The sequence below is a fragment of the Nilaparvata lugens genome, chromosome 3 (assembly GCF_014356525.2).
Source record: "Nilaparvata lugens isolate BPH chromosome 3, ASM1435652v1, whole genome shotgun sequence".
NCBI lineage: Eukaryota > Metazoa > Arthropoda > Insecta > Hemiptera > Delphacidae > Nilaparvata > Nilaparvata lugens.
The window spans coordinates 1,508,291-1,528,796 of NC_052506.1; the positions used below are offsets into that span (position 1 = coordinate 1,508,291).

At 37.7% G+C, this 20,506-nt stretch overlaps 1 protein-coding gene across 1 annotated transcript in view; it reads right to left on the reverse strand.

Moving 5' to 3' along the window:
- LOC111060895 (laminin subunit alpha-2-like) overlaps positions 1-20,506 on the reverse strand; it is a gene marked incomplete in the record, with an annotated part of 262,801 nt that overhangs the window by 129,698 nt on the left and 112,597 nt on the right. Inside the window, 8 exon segments of the mRNA XM_039425289.1 lie at positions 705-910; positions 4,808-5,029; positions 6,307-6,430; positions 7,776-7,940; positions 9,760-9,894; positions 11,662-11,834; positions 15,054-15,230; positions 17,932-18,189. Coding sequence (XP_039281223.1) covers positions 705-910; positions 4,808-5,029; positions 6,307-6,430; positions 7,776-7,940; positions 9,760-9,894; positions 11,662-11,834; positions 15,054-15,230; positions 17,932-18,189 — 1,460 coding nt within the window.

Here is a 20,506-nt window from a genome sequence, read left to right on the forward strand (position 1 = left end):
AGTTTTCCCGTCAACTAACCAAGATTTTAACGGTTTCACAATCTGGCAACACTGTAATTTAACCGACAGATGTTATTATTCTGAATAAATGGCACAAAATTGAAGTTATGTTATTAAAGCGGTGACTAGTCATTAGACATGCGCCATAAAAATGTTCTGTCTGCCGCTAGAGTCAAGAAGACGTCTGCAGACGAACCAGATCGAAAACTAACCTCAAAAATCAGAATTTGATTTTGAATGCTAATATCAGCTAGATACACTTCTCTGTTTTACTAAAGGATGAAATTGATTCATATATTTAGCTTATACTTTGAATTTTGTAGTTTTTTTTACCAAAAACTAATTGGAAGACAGCTATCAGTAGGTACCTAATCGGCGTTAGTTGGATTTAATTCCCCGTGAATGGCCTGTTAGTTTAATGTTAGATTAGTTTAACCGGCGTCATTTTTCGATTTTTACCTTCGTGCAACCAAATTTTCTTCATTTCAGCTAATCGCCGTTGAAATGGTGCCAAATAATCAGAATTAAAATGTTTTACACTGGTTAGTTTAATCGGCGTTATCGCTTGAAATTTCTGTTTTGTGCAACCAAAATGCATCGGTTAGCGCTAATCTCGATTGAAGTATAGAATTTAATCGTGATTAAACGTTAACCGACGTACGTGCAACTGGGGCTTAGTCTAGTCTACTTGAATTCGTAAATACCTTTCACAGCGTTTGCCAGTGTATCCCTCTTGACAGTGGCACTTTGTAAGTGAAGGCTCGTTTTCGTTGACATCACAGCTGACGGCCCGGTTGCGATTCGCAGCCGGACACGGACACGGACGGCACGGCACGTCACCGTCCGGCGAACCGTAATGGCCGTCCGCGCATCGTTCGCATTGCGCGCCTCCCGTCGAGTCCGAACAGTTCTATAGCAACAGAAAATGTATTTATTTTATTTCATAATATGACAATATTGTCTCTAAGGGTGTGAACACATTGAATACATATACGTGCAATAGCATGTCAGATCATGCATAAGCCAGATATTCATCCCGGGCCACTCCCGGGTTTTGTATGGACACGTTAATTCGTCGGTCCCGGCTGTCTAAAAAGCAATCCTTAGGTCACATCAGAGGCCCTGAAATTGATCAGTTGCGACCTGAAAACTCTGACACCAGACCTGAGCCAGCCAGGTCACTAGATATTATTATCATTCTTGCAGGAGACTACAAATGTCATATTTGAAGTGTCCAAAACTCAGCGGTTATCCTTATAGCTGCCATTTTGTTTTTTTCACTTAAAAATTTTTATCTCAAGAACGAAATGTTGTATTGATCTGAAATTTGGCATGAATATTTATGCTATAAAGACTCAACTATAAAAAATAAAAAAAAATTTTCTCGTTGTAATTTTTCAAAATGGCGGCCATTTTAAATTTTTGATGGCGAATATCTCGAAAACCGTCCATTTTACAGAAAATTTACAAGAGACAAAAAAGTTAGCAAATTTTTTCACGATTCCAATGATACCTAATTTATTAAGATTGGTCGAAGAATAACAGAGAAATTAATTTTTTTCGTACTGCATGCATGACCACTTTTCACCATTTAAAGATCAATATTAATTTTTTTATAATTTCATGAAAACCGTTCTTATTACAGAAATATACAAGAATAACTTTCCTCCAAATTTTATTTTACATTGAAAAATATTAATTTCACTCAAATCGGTTCACTGATACTAATGCAGCAATTGCTCAAAATGCCGTCCTTCAACTTGATTACACAGTCTGCACCTTTCAATCATGGACCGTCGAACTGCTATAAAAGCATTTTCATCATCTTGAATGGCACCTGCTGCAGCAACCACTCTTGCCACAAGGTCTTCTTCGTTTTCTTTTGGCGTGCTGTAAACAAGGTCTTTCATATGGCCCCAGAAAAAAAATCTAAAGGGTTGAGGTCAGGTGAACGTGCGGGCCACGGTACTGGTCCACCCCGCCCAATCCACCGCTGACGATAGGTCATGTTCAGAAAGTCCGTAACAACATTTCCGAAATGAGCAGGGGCACCATCATGTTGAAACCAAATATTATATCTGTTTGCAAGAGGCACATCTTCCAAAAGTTCTGGTAGTATGTCTCTTAAAAAAGTAATGTACGTGGGAGAATTCAGACGATTAGGAAGAATGTATGGTCCAATCACGCGATTACCTAAGATACCCGCCCAAACATTCAGCGAAAATCTATGCTGATAACCACGCACTTTGACCTCATGAGGATTGTCTAAGGCCCAGACGTGACTGTTGCGAGAGTTGAAGATTCCTTCTCTTGTAAAGCTGGACTCATCGGTAAATAACACATTTTCTAGAAAATTTGGTTGGATAATGTCTTGCTGAAGAAACCAACGGGCACAGTTTACTCTTGGCTCATAGTCGCGTTCAACCAATGAGTGAACTTTTTGAAAGCGGAAGGGGTGAAGTCTTTCCTTGTTTAGTACACGCCACACAGAAGAAGCACTTGAATTGATTTGCTTTGCAACTGCTCTCGTACTCGTTCTAGGATTGAAATCGAATTTCTGCAATACTTCCTCTTCAAAAGCAACATTTCGAACTGCTCGAGGCCTACCAGCAATTACCCTGTTCCGTTCAAATGAACCAACTTCTCTCAGCCGATTGTGAGTTCTTGTGAACACCTTGTCGGAAGGGAGACGGCGGTTTGGAAATGCAGCTGCATACATTCTTCTTGCTTCGGTCGCATTGCCAAGAGCTGCTCCATACATGAAGTGAATATCGGTGTACTCCAGCGAACTAAATTCCATTACAATAATTAAATATTTGTGTAGAAGCAACGTAAGAAAATATTGAAACTGGAAATTTAAGATAGAAATAAGACCTAGGAAACGTGAGACTAAGAAATAGGAAGCACTACATCTGGTTCTTTACTTTTAATGAAACAACAATACTTTTACAAGACAAACATTATCATCTGAAAACCATTGTAAAATCATCTGTTTGCCCATATGGAGCCATACCGAGTTTCAAAGCTTCATCTTAAATACATCTGGAATTAAAAATTAATATTGATCTTTAAATGGTGAAAAGTGGTCATGCATGCAGTACGAAAAAAATTAATTTCTCTGTTATTCTTCGACCAATCTTAATAAATTAGGTATCATTGGAATTGTGAAAAATTTTTCTGAGTTTTCCTTGACGTAAATTAAATTGGCGCTTAAAGGCCAGTTGCACGTACGTCTATTGAATATGGAAATTAACGCTGATTAACAAATCAGCTTTAGTTTTACGAATTCATTTCTGTTCCACAAGCATCGGTTAGTTTTTAATCCCGATTAAGTTTTCCCGTCAACTAACCAAGATTTTAACGGTTTCACAATCTGGCAACACTGTAATTTAACCGACAGATGTTATTATTCTGAATAAATGGCACAAAATTGGAGTTATGTTATTAAAGCGGTGACCAGTCATTAGACATGCGCCATAAAAATGTTCTGTCTGTCGCTAGTGTCAAGTGCTATCTGCAGACGAACCAGATCGAAAACTAATCTCAAAAATCAGAATTTAATTTTGAATGCTAATATCAGCTAGATACACTTCTCTGTTTTATTAACGGATGAAATTGATTCATATATTTAGCTTATACTTTGAATTTTGTAGTTTTTTTTTTACCAAAAACTAATTGGAAGACAGCTATCAGTAGTACCTAATCGGCGTTAGTTGGATTTAATTCCCCGTGAATGGCCTGTTAGTTTAATGTTAGATTAGTTTAACCGGCGTCATTTTTCGATTTTTACCTTCGTGCAACCAAATTTTCTTCATTTCAGCTAATCGCAGTTGAAATGGTGCCAAATAATCAGAATTGAAATTTTTTACACTGTGTCACCTGGTCATATGGGACATATATATATGAATATATATAATCATATATCTCATATTGATCAGGATTCTAGTTTTAAATTAAAAAAGTTTAATGAACAGTGTTTTTGTCTTTGAACAATTTTTGTCATCGACAGAAAGATTGTTTATTTCATTTGTTGTCAAAATTAATGTAGCTTCTCTTTTGTTTTTAATAACAAACGTTCCGCTTGTGCGACAGATAAAAATATGTACTTGTTTGGCTTTCATGTTTGGCATTGACTGAGTTATATTAATACCCAAAATTTTACTTTTGGTCTGTGTGTGAGCTCGTTCGTTAGGACTGTGAGTAAAGTCCGGCTGTTCTGGTGAAGGGGATAGATTTTGCTCTTGTTTTATAATACAGTTTTCCTGTCGCAGTTCGGGCAGTTTAAAGAGAATTGTATTATTGAATAGGACGGGATCTGAACCCATTTCATTGGATCAGTTATTCTGATTTTTAATTAATAATTAACGCCGCAAAATACCAGTGGATGCCAAAGTGGGAAGCTATTTCAAAAAGGTAGGTGACTACTGAATCATTGTTCTTAAATTTTTCATAACCACAAACATTGAATCCTCATTAGCAGCAAGCGAGTGTTTCCCCATTTAATTCATATAAAATATTGTTTTATAATCAAATTAATCCTGTTTTGTTCAAATGTAAATATGTTAAAGACTCATTGAAGTTCTAGTTATTCTGTTCATTTCTTGTATTCATAGTTCTTTTTCCCTTACATATTGGGTGTAGGCACATCGTGCTTACAACTGGTTAGTTTAATCGGCGTTATCGCTTGAAATTTCTGTTTTGTGCAACCAAAATGCATCGGTTAGCGCTAATCTCGATTAAAGTATAGCATTTTATCGTGATTAAACGTTAACCGACGTACGTGCAACTGGGGCTTAGTCTAGTCTACTTGAATTCGTAAATACCTTTCACAGCGTTTGCCAGTGTATCCCTCTTGACAGTGGCACTTTGTAAGTGAAGGCTCGTTTTCGTTGACATCACAGCTGACGGCCCGGTTGCGATTCGCAGCCGGACACGGACACGGACGGCACGGCACGTCACCGTCCGGCGAACCGTAATGGCCGTCCGCGCATCGTTCGCATTGCGCGCCTCCCGTCGAGTCCGAACAGTTCTATAGCAAAAGAATAGTTATTTGTATATCTAGAGTGAAAGTACGACTTTTTCTCCCTGTGGGAAAAAAGTTTGAAGCCCGAGGCGAAGCCGAGGGCAGCAATTTTCCTGAGGGAGAAAAAGTATTTTTCGCTCGTGATGTACACAACATTTTTCCTCCATCTACATTTATTTATAGAAACTGCAAATAAAATCATTCTAATAACTTACGTATTGGTGACCATGATTCCTAACAACATAACCTAAATCTAAAACCTAAAAACCAGTCGTCTGATTGGCACTGCCGATTGCGCTATCTATCGGCAAAAGTTGTAACAATTATATCAGCTGAGCAGCTACCAAAAATGGCTGACTCCAGATCACGCGGTTCAGATTTGAATTGCAGATCAAAAATATTTGTTGGCTGGTATTTTGAATAGAATAAAATATTTTAAAAATTGTATAAATTTTTATTGTCTACTAATATTAAGAATATAATGATTATCATACAAACATATATTTCATGAGTTAATCAATTTTCTGGTTGTGGTATTGAATTCAGTTGACTCAATGACAGACACCTCTATTATGCTTTCTCATCTGAGCTTAGACCTTCTAACCTATTACAATGTAAGTTTCAAAATAGAGATGCTCCCCATGTTATTTAAATGGAGACACTTTTACTCCCTAGGGAGTTTTTCTGTTTTTTACTACCGAGAGCGAAAAAGTGACACTTTAGTATTAGGTTTCAGGGAGTAAAGTAAGTACTTTAGACAGTAGGTGGAGGAAAAACTTATTTATTTTATTTCATAATATGACAATATTGTATCTAAGGGTGTGAACACATTGAATAAATATACGTGCAATAGCATGTCAGATCATGCATAAGCCAGATATTCATCCCGGGCCACTCCCGGGTTTTGTATGGACACGTTAATTCGTCGGTCCCGGCTGTCTAAAAAGCAATCCTTAGGTCACATCAGAAGCCCTCAAATTGATCAGTTGCGACCTGAAAACTCTGACACCAGACCTGAGCCAGCCAGGTCACTCGATATTATTATCATTCTTGCATGAGCCAATAAACAAAATTTGAAAAGTGTCATTGAAAAACATTGTGACTTGCATGTAGCTCTTTGGGAGTGTTCCCATTGCTCTTTCCACATGTTGTCTCTTATCTGCCCAAGCTTGCACTTGCACATATACGCATTCGAATGTGATAGCATCCTATAGAAACAAAACTTCTAGCTAATAATAAATTTAGTCCTAATTAAGATGAATTTTGACGGTTCAAAAACTTACCAAACAATGTCCCGTCTCTATATCGCACACCGTCGATCGGTTGTTGCATTCACACGGCCTAGCTTCGCCCACTAGTTGAATGAAAATTGTAGAGCTGACTGTATCTTTGCCACTACCCTTGTACCTAGATAACATAAATTAAGATAAGATAATATTTTATTCAACACAGCACATCCTGCAATACAAAGTTGTAACCTATTTCTAAGGTACATGCTAACCTTGTCTGTCTTTCTTCAGAGTACTAATATACATTGAAGATGATACCATAGTTGTTCCAACATGTATGTAATCTATAATATAATAAAGGAAAGAACTGGCTTAAACACACAGGGTAAGAAATTCACGAAATTTACGCATCATCACATCTGAACTTATGGACTGATTAACTTAAAATTTTGCACATACAGGGTCTGTATAATAGTAACCGGACTGACCTCAGGAAATTTTCTATTGGCAAAATATGTACAATTTTTCTTTAGAAATCTTCAAAGTAGTCCCCATTGGAGTCGATAACACGCTAATACCGGATTTTCCAATCCCTGAACGCTCCCTGGAAGTCGGCAACCTCTATGCTGTCTAGAGCCCTCGTCGTAGCACGTTGAACGTTTTCCAGAGTCCAGAACCGCGTCCCCTTAAGTTGTCTCCTTATCTTGGGGAACAAAAAGAAGTTCAGTGGTGTCATATCCGGGCTGTAAGGAGGATGTGGCAACGTTACCCTCGACTATTTGGCCAACTGCTCGGTGACGAGCAAGCAGGTGTGCTACGGAGCATTGTCGTGATGGAGGATCCACGAATCGGCAATCCCCGGACGGACTCGATGAACCCGGGCGGTTAGTCAACGGAGTACCTCTCTGTAGTACTGGCCGTTTATAGTTTGGCCGGGTGGCACAAACTCTTTGTTAACACCTGCCTGCTCGTCACCGAGCAGTTGGCCAAACAGTCGACGATTACGTTGCCACATCCTCCTTACAGCCCGGATATGGCACCACTGAACTTCTTTTTGTTCCCCAAGATCAAGAGACAACTTAAGGGGACGCGGTTCGGGACTCTGGAAAACGTTCAACGTGCTACGACGAGGGCTCTAGACAGCATAGAGGTTGCCGACTTCCAGTGAGCGTTCAGGGATTAGAAAATCCGGTATCAGCGTGTTATCGACTCCAATGGGGACTACTTTGAAGATTTCTAAAGAAAAATTGTACATATTTTGCCAATAAAAAATTTCCTGAGGTCAGTCCGGTTACTTATTATACAGACCCTGTAGATTCATAATTTACCGAGGATGGTTATAGGCCTATTTTGAATTCTTCACGATTTCAGTAGGTCAAGTTCTTAATGAGGCCTTTGAAAAGCACGGATTACATGCTAGTTCTACAATACATTTGTGATATTTTTAAACAATATTCTAGTGATTATTATGGGGAAATATCACTACATCTCACCAAAAACAGTACCTGAAGTAGAATAATTACCTATAGAAACCTAGGCTGGGATTCTGGCAGGAGGTAGCGTTGTAGGGGGAGGGGCATTCACACACCTCCACCCCTCTCGCCGGTGCTGATTGGCCCACCCCCTGTCTGGTGGGATGGTGGGGGGTGGGGGCTTCTACAGCTGTGTCCAAAGTCACGTCACGCAGTCTAAAAACAACAAAAAATAAAATTAATCACTTCAAAATGCCACTTGAGAAATCGTTGTTATATAGTAAAATTCAACTCTAACTGTCAAAAAATATTTGTTTTATAGTAAAATCATAGACAAAAGATAGCATAAGAAGATAATCCCATGGTATGGTTCGTCTAAGTTCCAAGTTTCAAGCTGATTACTGTCGACTACTGTCTATTATTACTGTTTTGTTGGGATGAGAGTGTAAGAACGACACAGTATGAGAGACTACCAGCGCCACATAGCTTCACGAGAAATAACTACTAGGACCATCGGCTTGAGTTAACAGTGAAATTTAGAACATAAACGCCCTACACCATGTCTTCTTATGCTAGCTTCTCTCTATGACCACAGTTACTATGTGGTCAATCTTATAAATGCATGGAGTAACATTCTACTTCATAGAGTGAAAAATATCATAATCTAATAACTAGAATGTGAAAGATTCATAGTTATTCCATCTGAAGTTTATAAGAATGAAGCACCTATTCGAATATACAAATAAAAACGTAATCGAATCTTATGAATGGAATTCAAATTGTTAGTTGCATCACTTGACATTCCATTACTATAATCACAAATGGAATTTTGATTGTACTCAGGGAGTACCGCAGGGTTCAATATTGGGTCCCCTCTTGAACCTGGTCTATGTTAATGACATCGAGAGTCACGTCAATCTCAAACTCTCTCTTTTTGCAGACGACACTACAGTTTTAATCACCAGTAGGAACAGTGAATGTTTGATAAGAGAGGCTGAGAGGTATCTTGCTGAATTAGATTCCTGGTTTGTTCAGAATAGTCTAAGTTTGAACTACAAAAAACTAAAGTAATTCCCTTTAGTAGAGAGTATAGAAGTTTTGGAATAAACTTGAATACTCAGAGTAGAGTTGAAACTTCTGATTCCACGACATTCTTGGGTCTGATATTGGAGAGTGATTCGAAATGGAAGCTACATATTGCTCATGTCACTAGTAAATTGAATAGAGCCTTGTTTGCATTGAGAGTAATGGCTAGAGTGGGGAGTGAAAAAACTGTTCTTATGGTATATCACGCTTATTTTCTGTCAGTTATGTGATATGGAGTAATTTTTTGGGGATAAAGTATAGAGAATAATGGAATATTCATACTGCAGAAGAAAGCCATTGGGATAATTTATAAGATTAATACAATGCGTTCTTGCAGACCTTATTTTAAAGAAAAGAGATTGCTGACGGCTCCTGCTATTTATATATTATAATTAGCAATCTTTGTTTTTAAAAATAGACGAATGTATGAGGATAACCAGGTGAGTCATCCCCATAATACAAGATTTAGAGGTTTTGTTTACCCACACCACAGACTTAGCCTGCTGGAGAGTGGCCCGTTTTATATGGGTATGAAAATATTCAATTCAATCCCATCTCACTCACATAAGAGAAATTGATGGCTTGAAGGAGTTCAAAAAAACACTCAGGGAATTCCTTATTGTATTGTGTCCGTACAGGTTAGCAGACTTCATTGTTGAATAATGTTTGATTGATGTTTGTTATGTGGGATCTGTTGTGTCGAAATATGAGGCATGGTAGTATTATTAGGTAAACTTTGACGTGTCATATACTGCGGGATCGTTGCTCCCTTGATGCAGTTTAATAATATTGTGACGAACAAGTAGAGTAATTATTATTTGAATGATTTAATTATAGTTGGGCATGAGCCTGTTGTGCCTTTCCTCATGTCAAGTATTTGCACACAATTTGATAAATAAATGAATACAATAAATGTATCACTTGACATTCCATTACTTTATGTACTTACAAGGCAGTTGAGAAATCGACAGTATCCGTGGCTCTGATGAGGATGTGTTGAAGATTCTGCAGAGCTATCATCAACATCTGACGAGAGACCTTAATACTAGGGTTATTCTTCATTTTCCACAGTGACTCATGGAACCTGTGAAATAGTTTACACATTAATTCCTCATGTTTGTTTTGGTAGTTATTCTGAAGTGTACTATGTATAGAACGAATAATTTAACACTATCTTCGATGATTGAGAAGTGTTTTGAACTTTTAAACTCATAAATATAAATTTATGTAATAAAATAGTTATTTGTATATCTAGAGTGAAAAGTGCTGTTTTTTCTCCCTGAGGGAAAAGTTTGAAGCCCGAGGCGAAGCCGAGGGCAACAATTTTCCTGAGGGAGAAAAAACATTTTTCACTGGTGATATACACAACATTTTTCCTCCACCTACATTTTTTATAAAAACTGCAAATAAAATAATTTTTAAAAACGTACGTGACCAAACAATGTGTTACAACATAATCTAAAAAGTAAACAGCTGGGCTGGCTTGTAGTCACAGTTCTCCGCCGACTGCGCTATGCGCTACCTGTCGGCAAAAGTTGTAACAACAATGGCCGCCACAACTACAGCTATGATGAAGTTCCCGTTTCAAATTTGATTAGTTAATAAGGAATATTCGTTGGCTGGTATTTTGAATAGCATGGAATAAAAAAAAATATTTATACATTTTTTTAGTATAGTGATATGAAGTTTGTAATAATTTTAGCATACAAACATATATTTCATATGTTGATCAAATCTGGTTGAGGTATTGAATTTAGTTGGCTCAATGACTGACTACTCTACATGCTTCCTCATCTGAGCTTAGACCTTCTAACCTATTACAATGTAAGTTTTTAAAATAGAGATGCTTTCCATGTTATTCAAATGGAGTCACTTTTCCTCCCTAGGGAGTTTTTCTGTTTTTTACTACCGAGAGCGAAAAAGTGACACTTTAGTAATATGTTTCAGGAAGTAAAGTAAGTACTTTAGACAGTAGGTGGAGGAAAAAATAAAAGTAAATTCGTATGGCTTTTGTTGGTGGGAAGTCCCTTGCGGGAAGGTCCCACCGCCCGAATATATAATTTAAGCCGTCAATGGGCCTTACGACTGTCATACTCCAGCCGGGACCGACACTTTAACGTGTCCATCCGATAACACGGGAGTGATCTGGTTAAAAAACTTTTGGTATTGAGAGGGTTTGAACCCGGGATCTCTATGCTGCTACGCAAGCACTCTATCCACTAGACCACGGATCAATCCAGTAGTAGTGATCACTCTATGTAGTTTTACATGACAAAGCACTCTATAATAACTCTGTTGAAGTAGAGACAAAGTACAACAAAGACATGACAAAGAGAGAAAGCACAAAGACAGAGAAGACACAAACATTAAGGTCCGGTTTCCGAGCTTGGGATTTAGCTAAGTCCTAGACTTTAAACAGCTGGAGTCAGAAAATTGGTTTTCCAAAACGGGGCGTAGTCGCAGTCATTGTCATGGTCACGTTTGAATTAAATTTCGTAAAACTAGAAAATTGAACACAACATGAAATAGAGAGAAAATAGTGTAAAGTTTCAGCTATTTTGGATTATTTAGGAATGTCTAATTTCGTCAAGGAAAAACGTTTCCAATTATAGAAATGAGAAAATGAAAATTACGACTACTGTTATAAAAGCTGCGACTACGCCCCGTTTTGGAAAACCAATTTTCTGACTCCAGCTGTTTAAAGTCTAGGACATAGCTAAATCCCGAGCTCGGAGACCGGCCCTAACTGTGTTTGAATTGATTATTCAATAAAGCCATTTATGTTTTTGTTTAAATAGAAAAAAATTGATTTTATTTGATTTAATATAGAAATGTGGCCTTTAATAGTCACCTGACTTCGTGTCGGGACGAAGGATTGTGTAGAATCGGGAAATGTTCTAGTATTATTTTGTTGTTGCCCTGAATTTGCACCAGAGGATATGTGGCCAGAACTGCAGGAGGCAAAAGTCGGGTACTGCCTTCCGTTTCCACTGTGAATCTCAGAAAACCACCATACGATAGAATCTGCAAAATAAAGTTTCAATACCAATTACAAATAAATCTTGATTAATCGACTCAATATCCTGAAAATCACAGACCGATTGCCAATCCACCTGTATTTCTAAAGATATTCGAATACGTAGTGCTCCACAGATTAAGAAAGTACTTGAACAAGTTAAAACTGCTGTCCCCTAAACAGTTTGGATTCAGGCCCGGCACTTCTACAGGTGATGCGCTTTTTTCTTTTATAAATGAATTGCTGAATTCTGTGGATGGAGGATCCAGGGTATGTGGCCTGATTGCCGATCTTTCCAAAGCTTTCGATCTTGTAAACATTGAAATTTTATTGAAAAAGATGAAATTATATGGTTTTGAAGGCAAGGTTCTCAAGTGGTTCGTATCATACTTTGATGAGAGACATCAGCGGGTGTAAATACAGTCTCACTCTTTTGTGTATCAGTCGGAATGGTTACAGGCGAGGAGTGGGGTCCCTCAGGGATCAGTCCTTGGTCCTTTGCTTTTCCTTCTATATATTATCGACTTGCCACCACACCTTGAGCCAGCACACTGTGTTTTATACGCCGATGATGTAAGTATTTTATTGAAAAGTAACAGTCAGCATGATATGGAATCTGAAAGTAGAAGAGCTCTTCAGAAACTAGAAGAATGGCTGGCCTCAAATATGTTGGTACAAAATTACAATAAGACTATGCAGATTCCATTCAGGACGGCTCGGGAAGCAGTATTGGATACGAGAGATGGAAACATAGGTTCAGCAAACGAGACAAAGGTACTTGGAGTAGTGCTGGACTCTGAACTCTCCTGGCGACCTCATTTAGACCAGCTAAAAAGCAAACTAAACTCAGCAGTATTTGTTCTTAGAACCGTGAAGAAATTGCTGGATGCAGGAACGCTTAGAAGTGTTTATTTTGCTGTGTTCCATTCTCTTCTTTCATACGGTGTTATATTTTGGGGCAATTCAACTCATGCAATACATATATTTAGGATTCAAAAGTGGGCAGTTAGAGTGATGGTGGGTGAATCTATTAGAGCAAGTTGTAGAGATTATTTCAAAGAGTTAAAGATTCTCCCACTACCAGGTGTATATATTTTAGAGGCTCTTTGTTTTATTGATAGGAATAAAGATAGGTTCAATACAGGAGAGTTGTTCCACTCATACAATACCAGATATAGACAAAACCTCAGAGACGACATTCATCGAACTGGTATGTATGAGAGGGGGGTAAAGAGTGCAGGAATTCGGCTTTATAATTCATTGCCAACACGCATAAAAGCTCTTACAGGTGAAAAGTTCAGAATTAAGGTGAGGGAGGAGTTGTTGCAGGTTTGTCCTTATTCCAGTGAGGAATTCTTTTTGCATTATAGAATGCAAAGATTGACGACTTAGATTATAATTGACAAATCCTTATACCCCTTTCATAGGTGGTTAGTGGGATGGAAAAAATGAAAAAAAAAAATAATTGAGTGAGGTTTTACAAAAATACTAGTTGTCTTTATTAGAAATCAAAGTTTATAATTGTGTGCCAATGAAGATTTATTAAAAAAAGTGAATCTGACAGGCTTAAAACGTATTTTGTTGACCTATAGCGGATTGAGGTCTAAGATTCAAGTCGACGGTTTGGCATTTCTCTTTATGTTTAAATGTTTATATGTTGCGCATTAACGGCGAAACGCGGTAATAGATTTTCATGAAATTTGACAGGTATGTTCCTTTTTAAATCGCGCGTCGACGTATATACAAGGTTTTTGGAAATTTTGCATTTCAAGGATAATATAAAAGGAAAAAGAAGCCTCCTTCAGCTGTCGAGTTGATTATAAATTGTATGCCATGACGCATGCAATTCAATATCTCAATGTAACTTAGTAAAAAAATCAGCTGCTGTGTAGACTAGTAGTTCTGTGAACAGTGGACCTCACGCAGTATTCTCATCCACAAGTACCTGATTGAAAATATAGACCTTATGAAAATACAGCAATAGACTGGCTTTTCCACACATCTGTGTAATCACTTGTCAGCTGATTTATGATGAATAATTCTATAGTTTGATTTTGACTCTAATATTGGCGTATGAAGGAGGCTCCTTTTTCCTTTTATATTATCCTTCAAATGAAAAATTTCCAAAAACCTTGTATATACGACGACGCGCAATTAAAAAAGGAACATACCTGTCAAATTTCATGAAAATCTATTACCGCGTTTCGCCGTAAATGCGCAACATATAAACATTTAAACATAAAGAGAAATGCCAAACCGTCGACTTGAATCTTAGACCTCACTTCGCTCGGTCAACTATAAATTGCATGCCTCATTGAATGCAATTTTTATGCACTATTAAATGAACTATTGATTGCTTGCAATAACGCATAATAACTAAAATAACATAGTATTGTCTCCCGAACTTTCTCTGCTTTGAACTCGGGCTGTCCTGTTGCCAGTATGTCTTGAAGGAGATTAGCTTTTGATGTTAGCATTTTTGATACACCAACCCCAACAGCCATTAGCCGGTTTCACACCGATATCTCGCCGACACGACATACAGACAGTTTGTTTCTTTGTTTGTTTGTTTTTAATATCTTCCCAGAGACTCTTAACAGAGTATGAGAATTGTCAAAAGAAAAAAAATGCTTGAAAACATTACTTTCAATAAGAAAAAATACACATGACACATACTCATATACATACATACACATACACACACATACAAACATATCAACACACAAAGGGCCCCTCCCTAAACATATATTCCTGTGTGGTATAAAATACACCTTCCATCAATAACTCTTTTAACTTCTTTCCGAGTAAATTGAGATCTTCAACGTTTTTCATATCATCATGAAGCTTTCTAAAAAACTTTAAGACCCATATATGTTGGCTTCTTTTCAAAAAGAGCTGTCCTATGGTACATGGAAGCAAAGTCTCCTCTATTTCTGGTTTGATACCTGTGGGAATCACTATTTCTAGCCGAAGCCTTATTTCTCCTGAAGTACATAATCACCTCATAAATGTAAAGAGAGGGAACGGTGATAATGCCTAGCTCCTTGAAATGATTCCTGCAAGATTCGAGAGGCATAATTCCTTTTATTGACCGTACAGGATTTACTCTGATGGACAATATAAGAGGAGAAACTGCCCGAGGTCTACTGTTCACAGAACTACCTGTGAAAACGTTTATGAGTTCTTAATCTGTGATGTAGAACTTGTATTTGTTTGAACGATCTCACCTTATCCTTGAGGAATAACTGAGGTAGTTGCCAGTAGAGCGGTGAATCAAATAGGAAGTTGACGCCAATCTCAACATCTCCCAAATTGCCAGGGATGATTCGTAGATTGTTGGTCACATTCCACTTGCTTACGTCATCACCGTTCAAACTCATCTCACCGCCGCCTGGCACGGCTAACTGCAAAATAAAATTAATATACATAAATACCAAAGTTAGTAGACAGAAGGTTGGTCACTCATCTATAGTATTTTAGTTGAAATGCAATTGGAGTGGGGGAACTGCAGATGTGACGTAGGCTGTAGTACAGAGTAGGCAGTATATCGCATTCTTGAAAATCATACGGTGACCTATAGTCAAATTATAGAACACAAACATTTTCTGACATGCAAGCTTTCTGTTTCTGCTTTACAATAATTATCAAAACATTTGAATAATACATGCATTTTCTAATATAAAAGCAAAAAACCCACCTCCTAACCTTCCCTTTCAAACCCTTAAGGTTTCTTTATCTTCTAGGTCGTGTTTATATTTTGTAGTTTGGCTATACATCAGCTTGTGAATTTCGGGGATGAGATATTTTGATTCTCGTAGAACATGTGCTCGATACCAGCATGTGTTCAGTGCATTTATGTGAATGAAATTCATTGGAGTTACCTGGATCGATTTATTGTTTTATTGCAATGCATTGGTGTATCAAGATTTTTCATGGGTTAATCTGAAATAATAGTATAACGTTGTCTACTAACGCTTTTCCAGCTTATTAACTTTTCCGTGTCACGTGTTTAGATTCTTTAAAAACTTTCAACTTCATTTTATTCATACAAGTTGAATGAACTTGAAATATTAAACAACATCATGAATCGGTGATTAATTCGCTATAAGTATGGATAATTTTTAAGTTCTAGGTCAATCTTGAGGGGATTAAACGACGATGTATTTGAAGATACAGTGAATAAACTGTATGCTCAGTGTGGTTACTCTATCAATTTTTTACTACACGTGACGTCACGCTGGCATTCCCCCCACCACTTCGAATCTTACACCTGTGAGTGATCAACCTTCTGTCTTGTAACGTTGCATAAATACAGCATTTAAATCTATAAATTTAGAAATAGAATACGATAGAGATAATGTAAGTGCCAAGTCACACGAAGCGTTTTTTCAGGCATTTTTAGACGAGTCGGCAGGGCAGGGAGCTCTCTGATTGGCTGATTATTAGCTGATTCCTGAACGACAACCCAATTAGCCAATCGGAGAGCTTCCTGCCCTACATGTCTGAAAATGTAGGAAAAGCGTGGATTGGCCCTTACCGTATCTCTATCGTATTCTATTTCTAAATTTATGGCTTCAATGATGTATTCATGGTGGATTTTAAGGCTGCATATGACAGTGTAAAAAGGCAGAAACTGTATGATGCCATGTATGAGCTTGAAATACCTCATAAACTTATAAGGCTTGTTAAAATGACTATGAGTGCAGTCCAATGCCAGGTAAGAGTACAGAATCTTTTATCGGATCCATTTCAGTCTTACAATGGTCTTAGGCAGGGTGATGCTTTAGCATGTCTGCTTTTCAATGTGGCATTGGAGAAAGTAGTACGAGACTCCAAAATTGACACTAGAGGAATCCTGCTCAATAAGACAATTCAATTACTGGCTTATGCTGATGACATTGACATTGCAGCCAGATCAGTCCCCTATATGATGGAGGCATATAAAAGCATGAGAGAGGCAGCAAATAGTATGGGACTGATTGCTAACAAGCAGAAAACAAAGATCATGGTCTCATCAAGGTCCAATGCTGCTCAGTCTGACCTGATAGCTAATTGTGGTTTGGAGGTGGTTGATGAGTTCGTCTACCTTGGGTCTTCAGTAAACTCAACAAATGAAACAACACATGAGATCAGGCGAAGAATCCTACTTGCAAATAGGACATACTTCGGTTTAGCCAAACACTTCAGATCAAGGAATTTGAGCCGAGAAACAAAGATAAGAATCTACCGCTCACTGATTCTGCCTGTGCTGACCTATGCCAGTGAGGCATGGACCCTAACAAAACTGGATGAGAATATGATCAACGTTTTCGAACGAAAGATTCTACGCGGAATTTTTGGTGGTGTGCAAATTGATGGAGTGTGGCACAGAAGAAAGAATAGGGATCTGTATGATATGTACGGCCACACCAATGCACTGGCTATTATCAGAGTAGGGAGACTCAGGTGGGCAGGCCATGTTGAAAGAGCTGATGACTCATATCCGGCTAAAAGAATCATGAATTACAACATGGAAGGAAGAAGACGCCCTGGTCGACCAAGACTGAGATGGATGGGCTCAGTCACTGAAGATGCAAGGAGGCTTGGTGTGAGAAATTGGAGACGAGCTGCCATGGACAGAGTAGGATGGAGGCGATTGCTGGAGGAGGCCAAGATCCGTTTTGGATTGTAGAGCCGTGGATGATGATGATGATGATGTATTAAAGAACGCTAAATGAACGCATCATATGGCTTGGCCCTTATTCAGATGCTATGTTTGTGTGATAATCATTAAAGAAAATCTTAAATTAGTCGCTATAAGCTACCCTGAACACTTTTGTTACTGGTTATATCGACAGCAGGGGAAACAGCTGGATGGAAATTGTATCTAGCTAGGGAATTTCAAGTGAGAGCTACTATCCGAAAACTATTTGCCTGTGCGTGATTCGAACCCAACACCTGAACATTTCTGGGTAGCATCGTTCTTTATGATAGCAGATGATTTCCTTCTAGCTGTTCAAGCAAATGTTTGAGATCTACATGTTGGCCCAGTCGCTGGCCAACCATCCATCCACTGGTCGACATTGGGCCAACATATAGATGCGGCATTAAATTCCATAGACTCACATTGATGTAGCAAATCTCCCTGGTGTTGACCGGATATAGACTGCTGGCCGGTGCAAACTGTGTGGTGTTCGAGTCGTAGGCGACGAGCAGTGTGCGCGCATGCGGCGTGCGAAGCTGTGTCCACACGAGGCTGCCAGCCTGACTGCACTGGGCGGTGCGGCCGAAGCAGAAACACTCGAGGCAACCCGCTTCAAGGCTCGCCTCAAGACCAAATGTGCCCGGTTTACACTCGTCGCAACGTTGGCCTATAACGTTTTCCTGCAATCACAAGAGCAGAGTTAAGTAATTCTACAGAGTATTAAAAATACATAATAATAATTGACCAACCGAAGTGAGGTCTAAGATTCAAGTCGACGGTTTTGAATTTCTCTTTATGTTTGAAAGTTTATATGTTGCGCATTTCCAGCGAAACGCAGCAATAGATTTTCATGAAATTGAATTATAAAACCATTGAAGGTGATAATTAATCGATGTTTTGCGGAGGGTTTTTTCCCTGATAGTTTAAAATTGGCCAATATCATACCCCTACATAAATCAGGTGATGCTTCTAATCCATAAAATTATCGACCAATCAGCTTGTTGAGTACTTTTTCCAAAATTATTGAAAAGTTAATAAAATACCGTTTAGTTAGCTATCTCCTAAAGCATAATATAATTCACAAAAATCAATTTGGGTTTCAGTCTAAAAAAAGTACAGTAGATGCAATATCTCTTCTAACACAGAACATTTCAATAACAAAAATAAAACAATAGCCATATTTTTAGACCTAGCTAAAGCTTTTGACACTAATCCTCACTCAAAACTTCTGATTAAAATGGAAAAGTTGGGTATTCGAGGAATAGCCCTTGAATTATTTAGAGCTATTTAAAAAATAGATTCCAAATGCTCAAAATTGATAATAAAACCAGCCTTGAACAACTCACTGATTACGGTCTTCCACAAGGAACAGTTTTGTCGCCGATTCTCTTCCTAATCTACATTAATGATCTTCTCAAGTTGGAATTAAAAAATGGTGTCTCAATCGCTTTTGCTGATGACACTTCATTGTTATTCAGTGAAACAAATTGGGAGGATACTAAAAAAGCAGCAGAATCCGGACTTAAAATAGTGAAATCCTGGTTTGATGAGCATATATTAACATTGAACATAAATAAACATATGAATATTTTAAACCGCGTGTTTCACCGTATAACCTCCGTCCCTCATCTATTACTTTTCAAATTACAGATACTATTTTATCAATTTGTAGAAAACAATTTTTATTTCAGGTATCAAAGCTCATCAATGTTATTCCTAACCATTTTATTACTAGTAAATTAAATAGAAAACTGCTAATTGAAATTCATACATGGATAATCTCGAACAATGTAATTTCCTCATAGCTTAGTATAAAGACTTCTCAAAGTTTTTTATATAATTTTCAACTACTCTTTACTTTCCCCAATGCCTTCACTCTGCTCTTTCTCTTCCCTTCCTCACTCACTTTTTCTTTTCCCTATTTCTTAATAATATCCCATTATTATTTTCTTGTACTGTTAAGCATTGAACACTCGGCCTCTGCGCTCAGGTTCCTCGAACCTTGCAGGGACTTCCCGTTTTTAATATAGTTATGTATAACCCTATTAATGGTATTTTTCTTTTTCGTTTTATATTGTACTTTACTTTTTCATTTATAACCATTTTTGTCATTGTAATTATGTTTTTGGGACAAATAAAGATTTGATTTGAAATTTGACAGGTAGGCCTATGGTCCTTTTTGAATTTCGCGTCGACGTATACATAAGGTTTTTAAAAATTTTGCATTTTATGGATAATACAAAAGGAAAAGGAGTTTCCTTCGGACACCAATATTACCGTAAAAATCAGACTATAGAATTATTCATCATAAATCAGCTGTCTAGTGGACTATATAATACTACCCGTTCAAAAACATCGAACATCTTGAAAATGTATCTTTCCATTAACGTTAGTAGACAGCTAACTTTGTCTTTCAATAAGCTGAGGCCATGATTCTAGTTTGGAGTTTGTAGTTATTGATAGAAAACATTTTTTTTACGTTTTTCTTTTTTAATCTGATGATTAAAATTGCAACAAATATTATTGAAAAGAAATTGATTGCTATAATCAGGAAAAGTGATGAAGTTTGCAGGAAATCATCATTATGGTAGTTTATTTTGTTAATTTCAACACAACGATTTTTCGCCAACACAGCACAGAATGTTCTCTGATGGGTTGATTGGATTGGCATATCGACGGCAGCCAGACCTGCTAACAGCGCTCACACTCACATTCCGGGACGACACGTCACGGTACGATAGGACAGAAAGCTCTATGTTTATTCAGGATTTTTTCAAGACATTTTAAATTGATAAATTATTTATTAATTTTTGAGAAAACATAACAACATGTCAATGTAACTTACTGAGCACGAGGTCTACTGTTCACAGAACTACTAGTAATAATAATGAGAGGACTAGTATGTGGAGTAATTCTACAAGTAGAGTATGGAAAATGCATTCCTAGGAATGCCTAGTTCACATGTATGCTGAGTATCAATGTGCGTGCATTGTATGC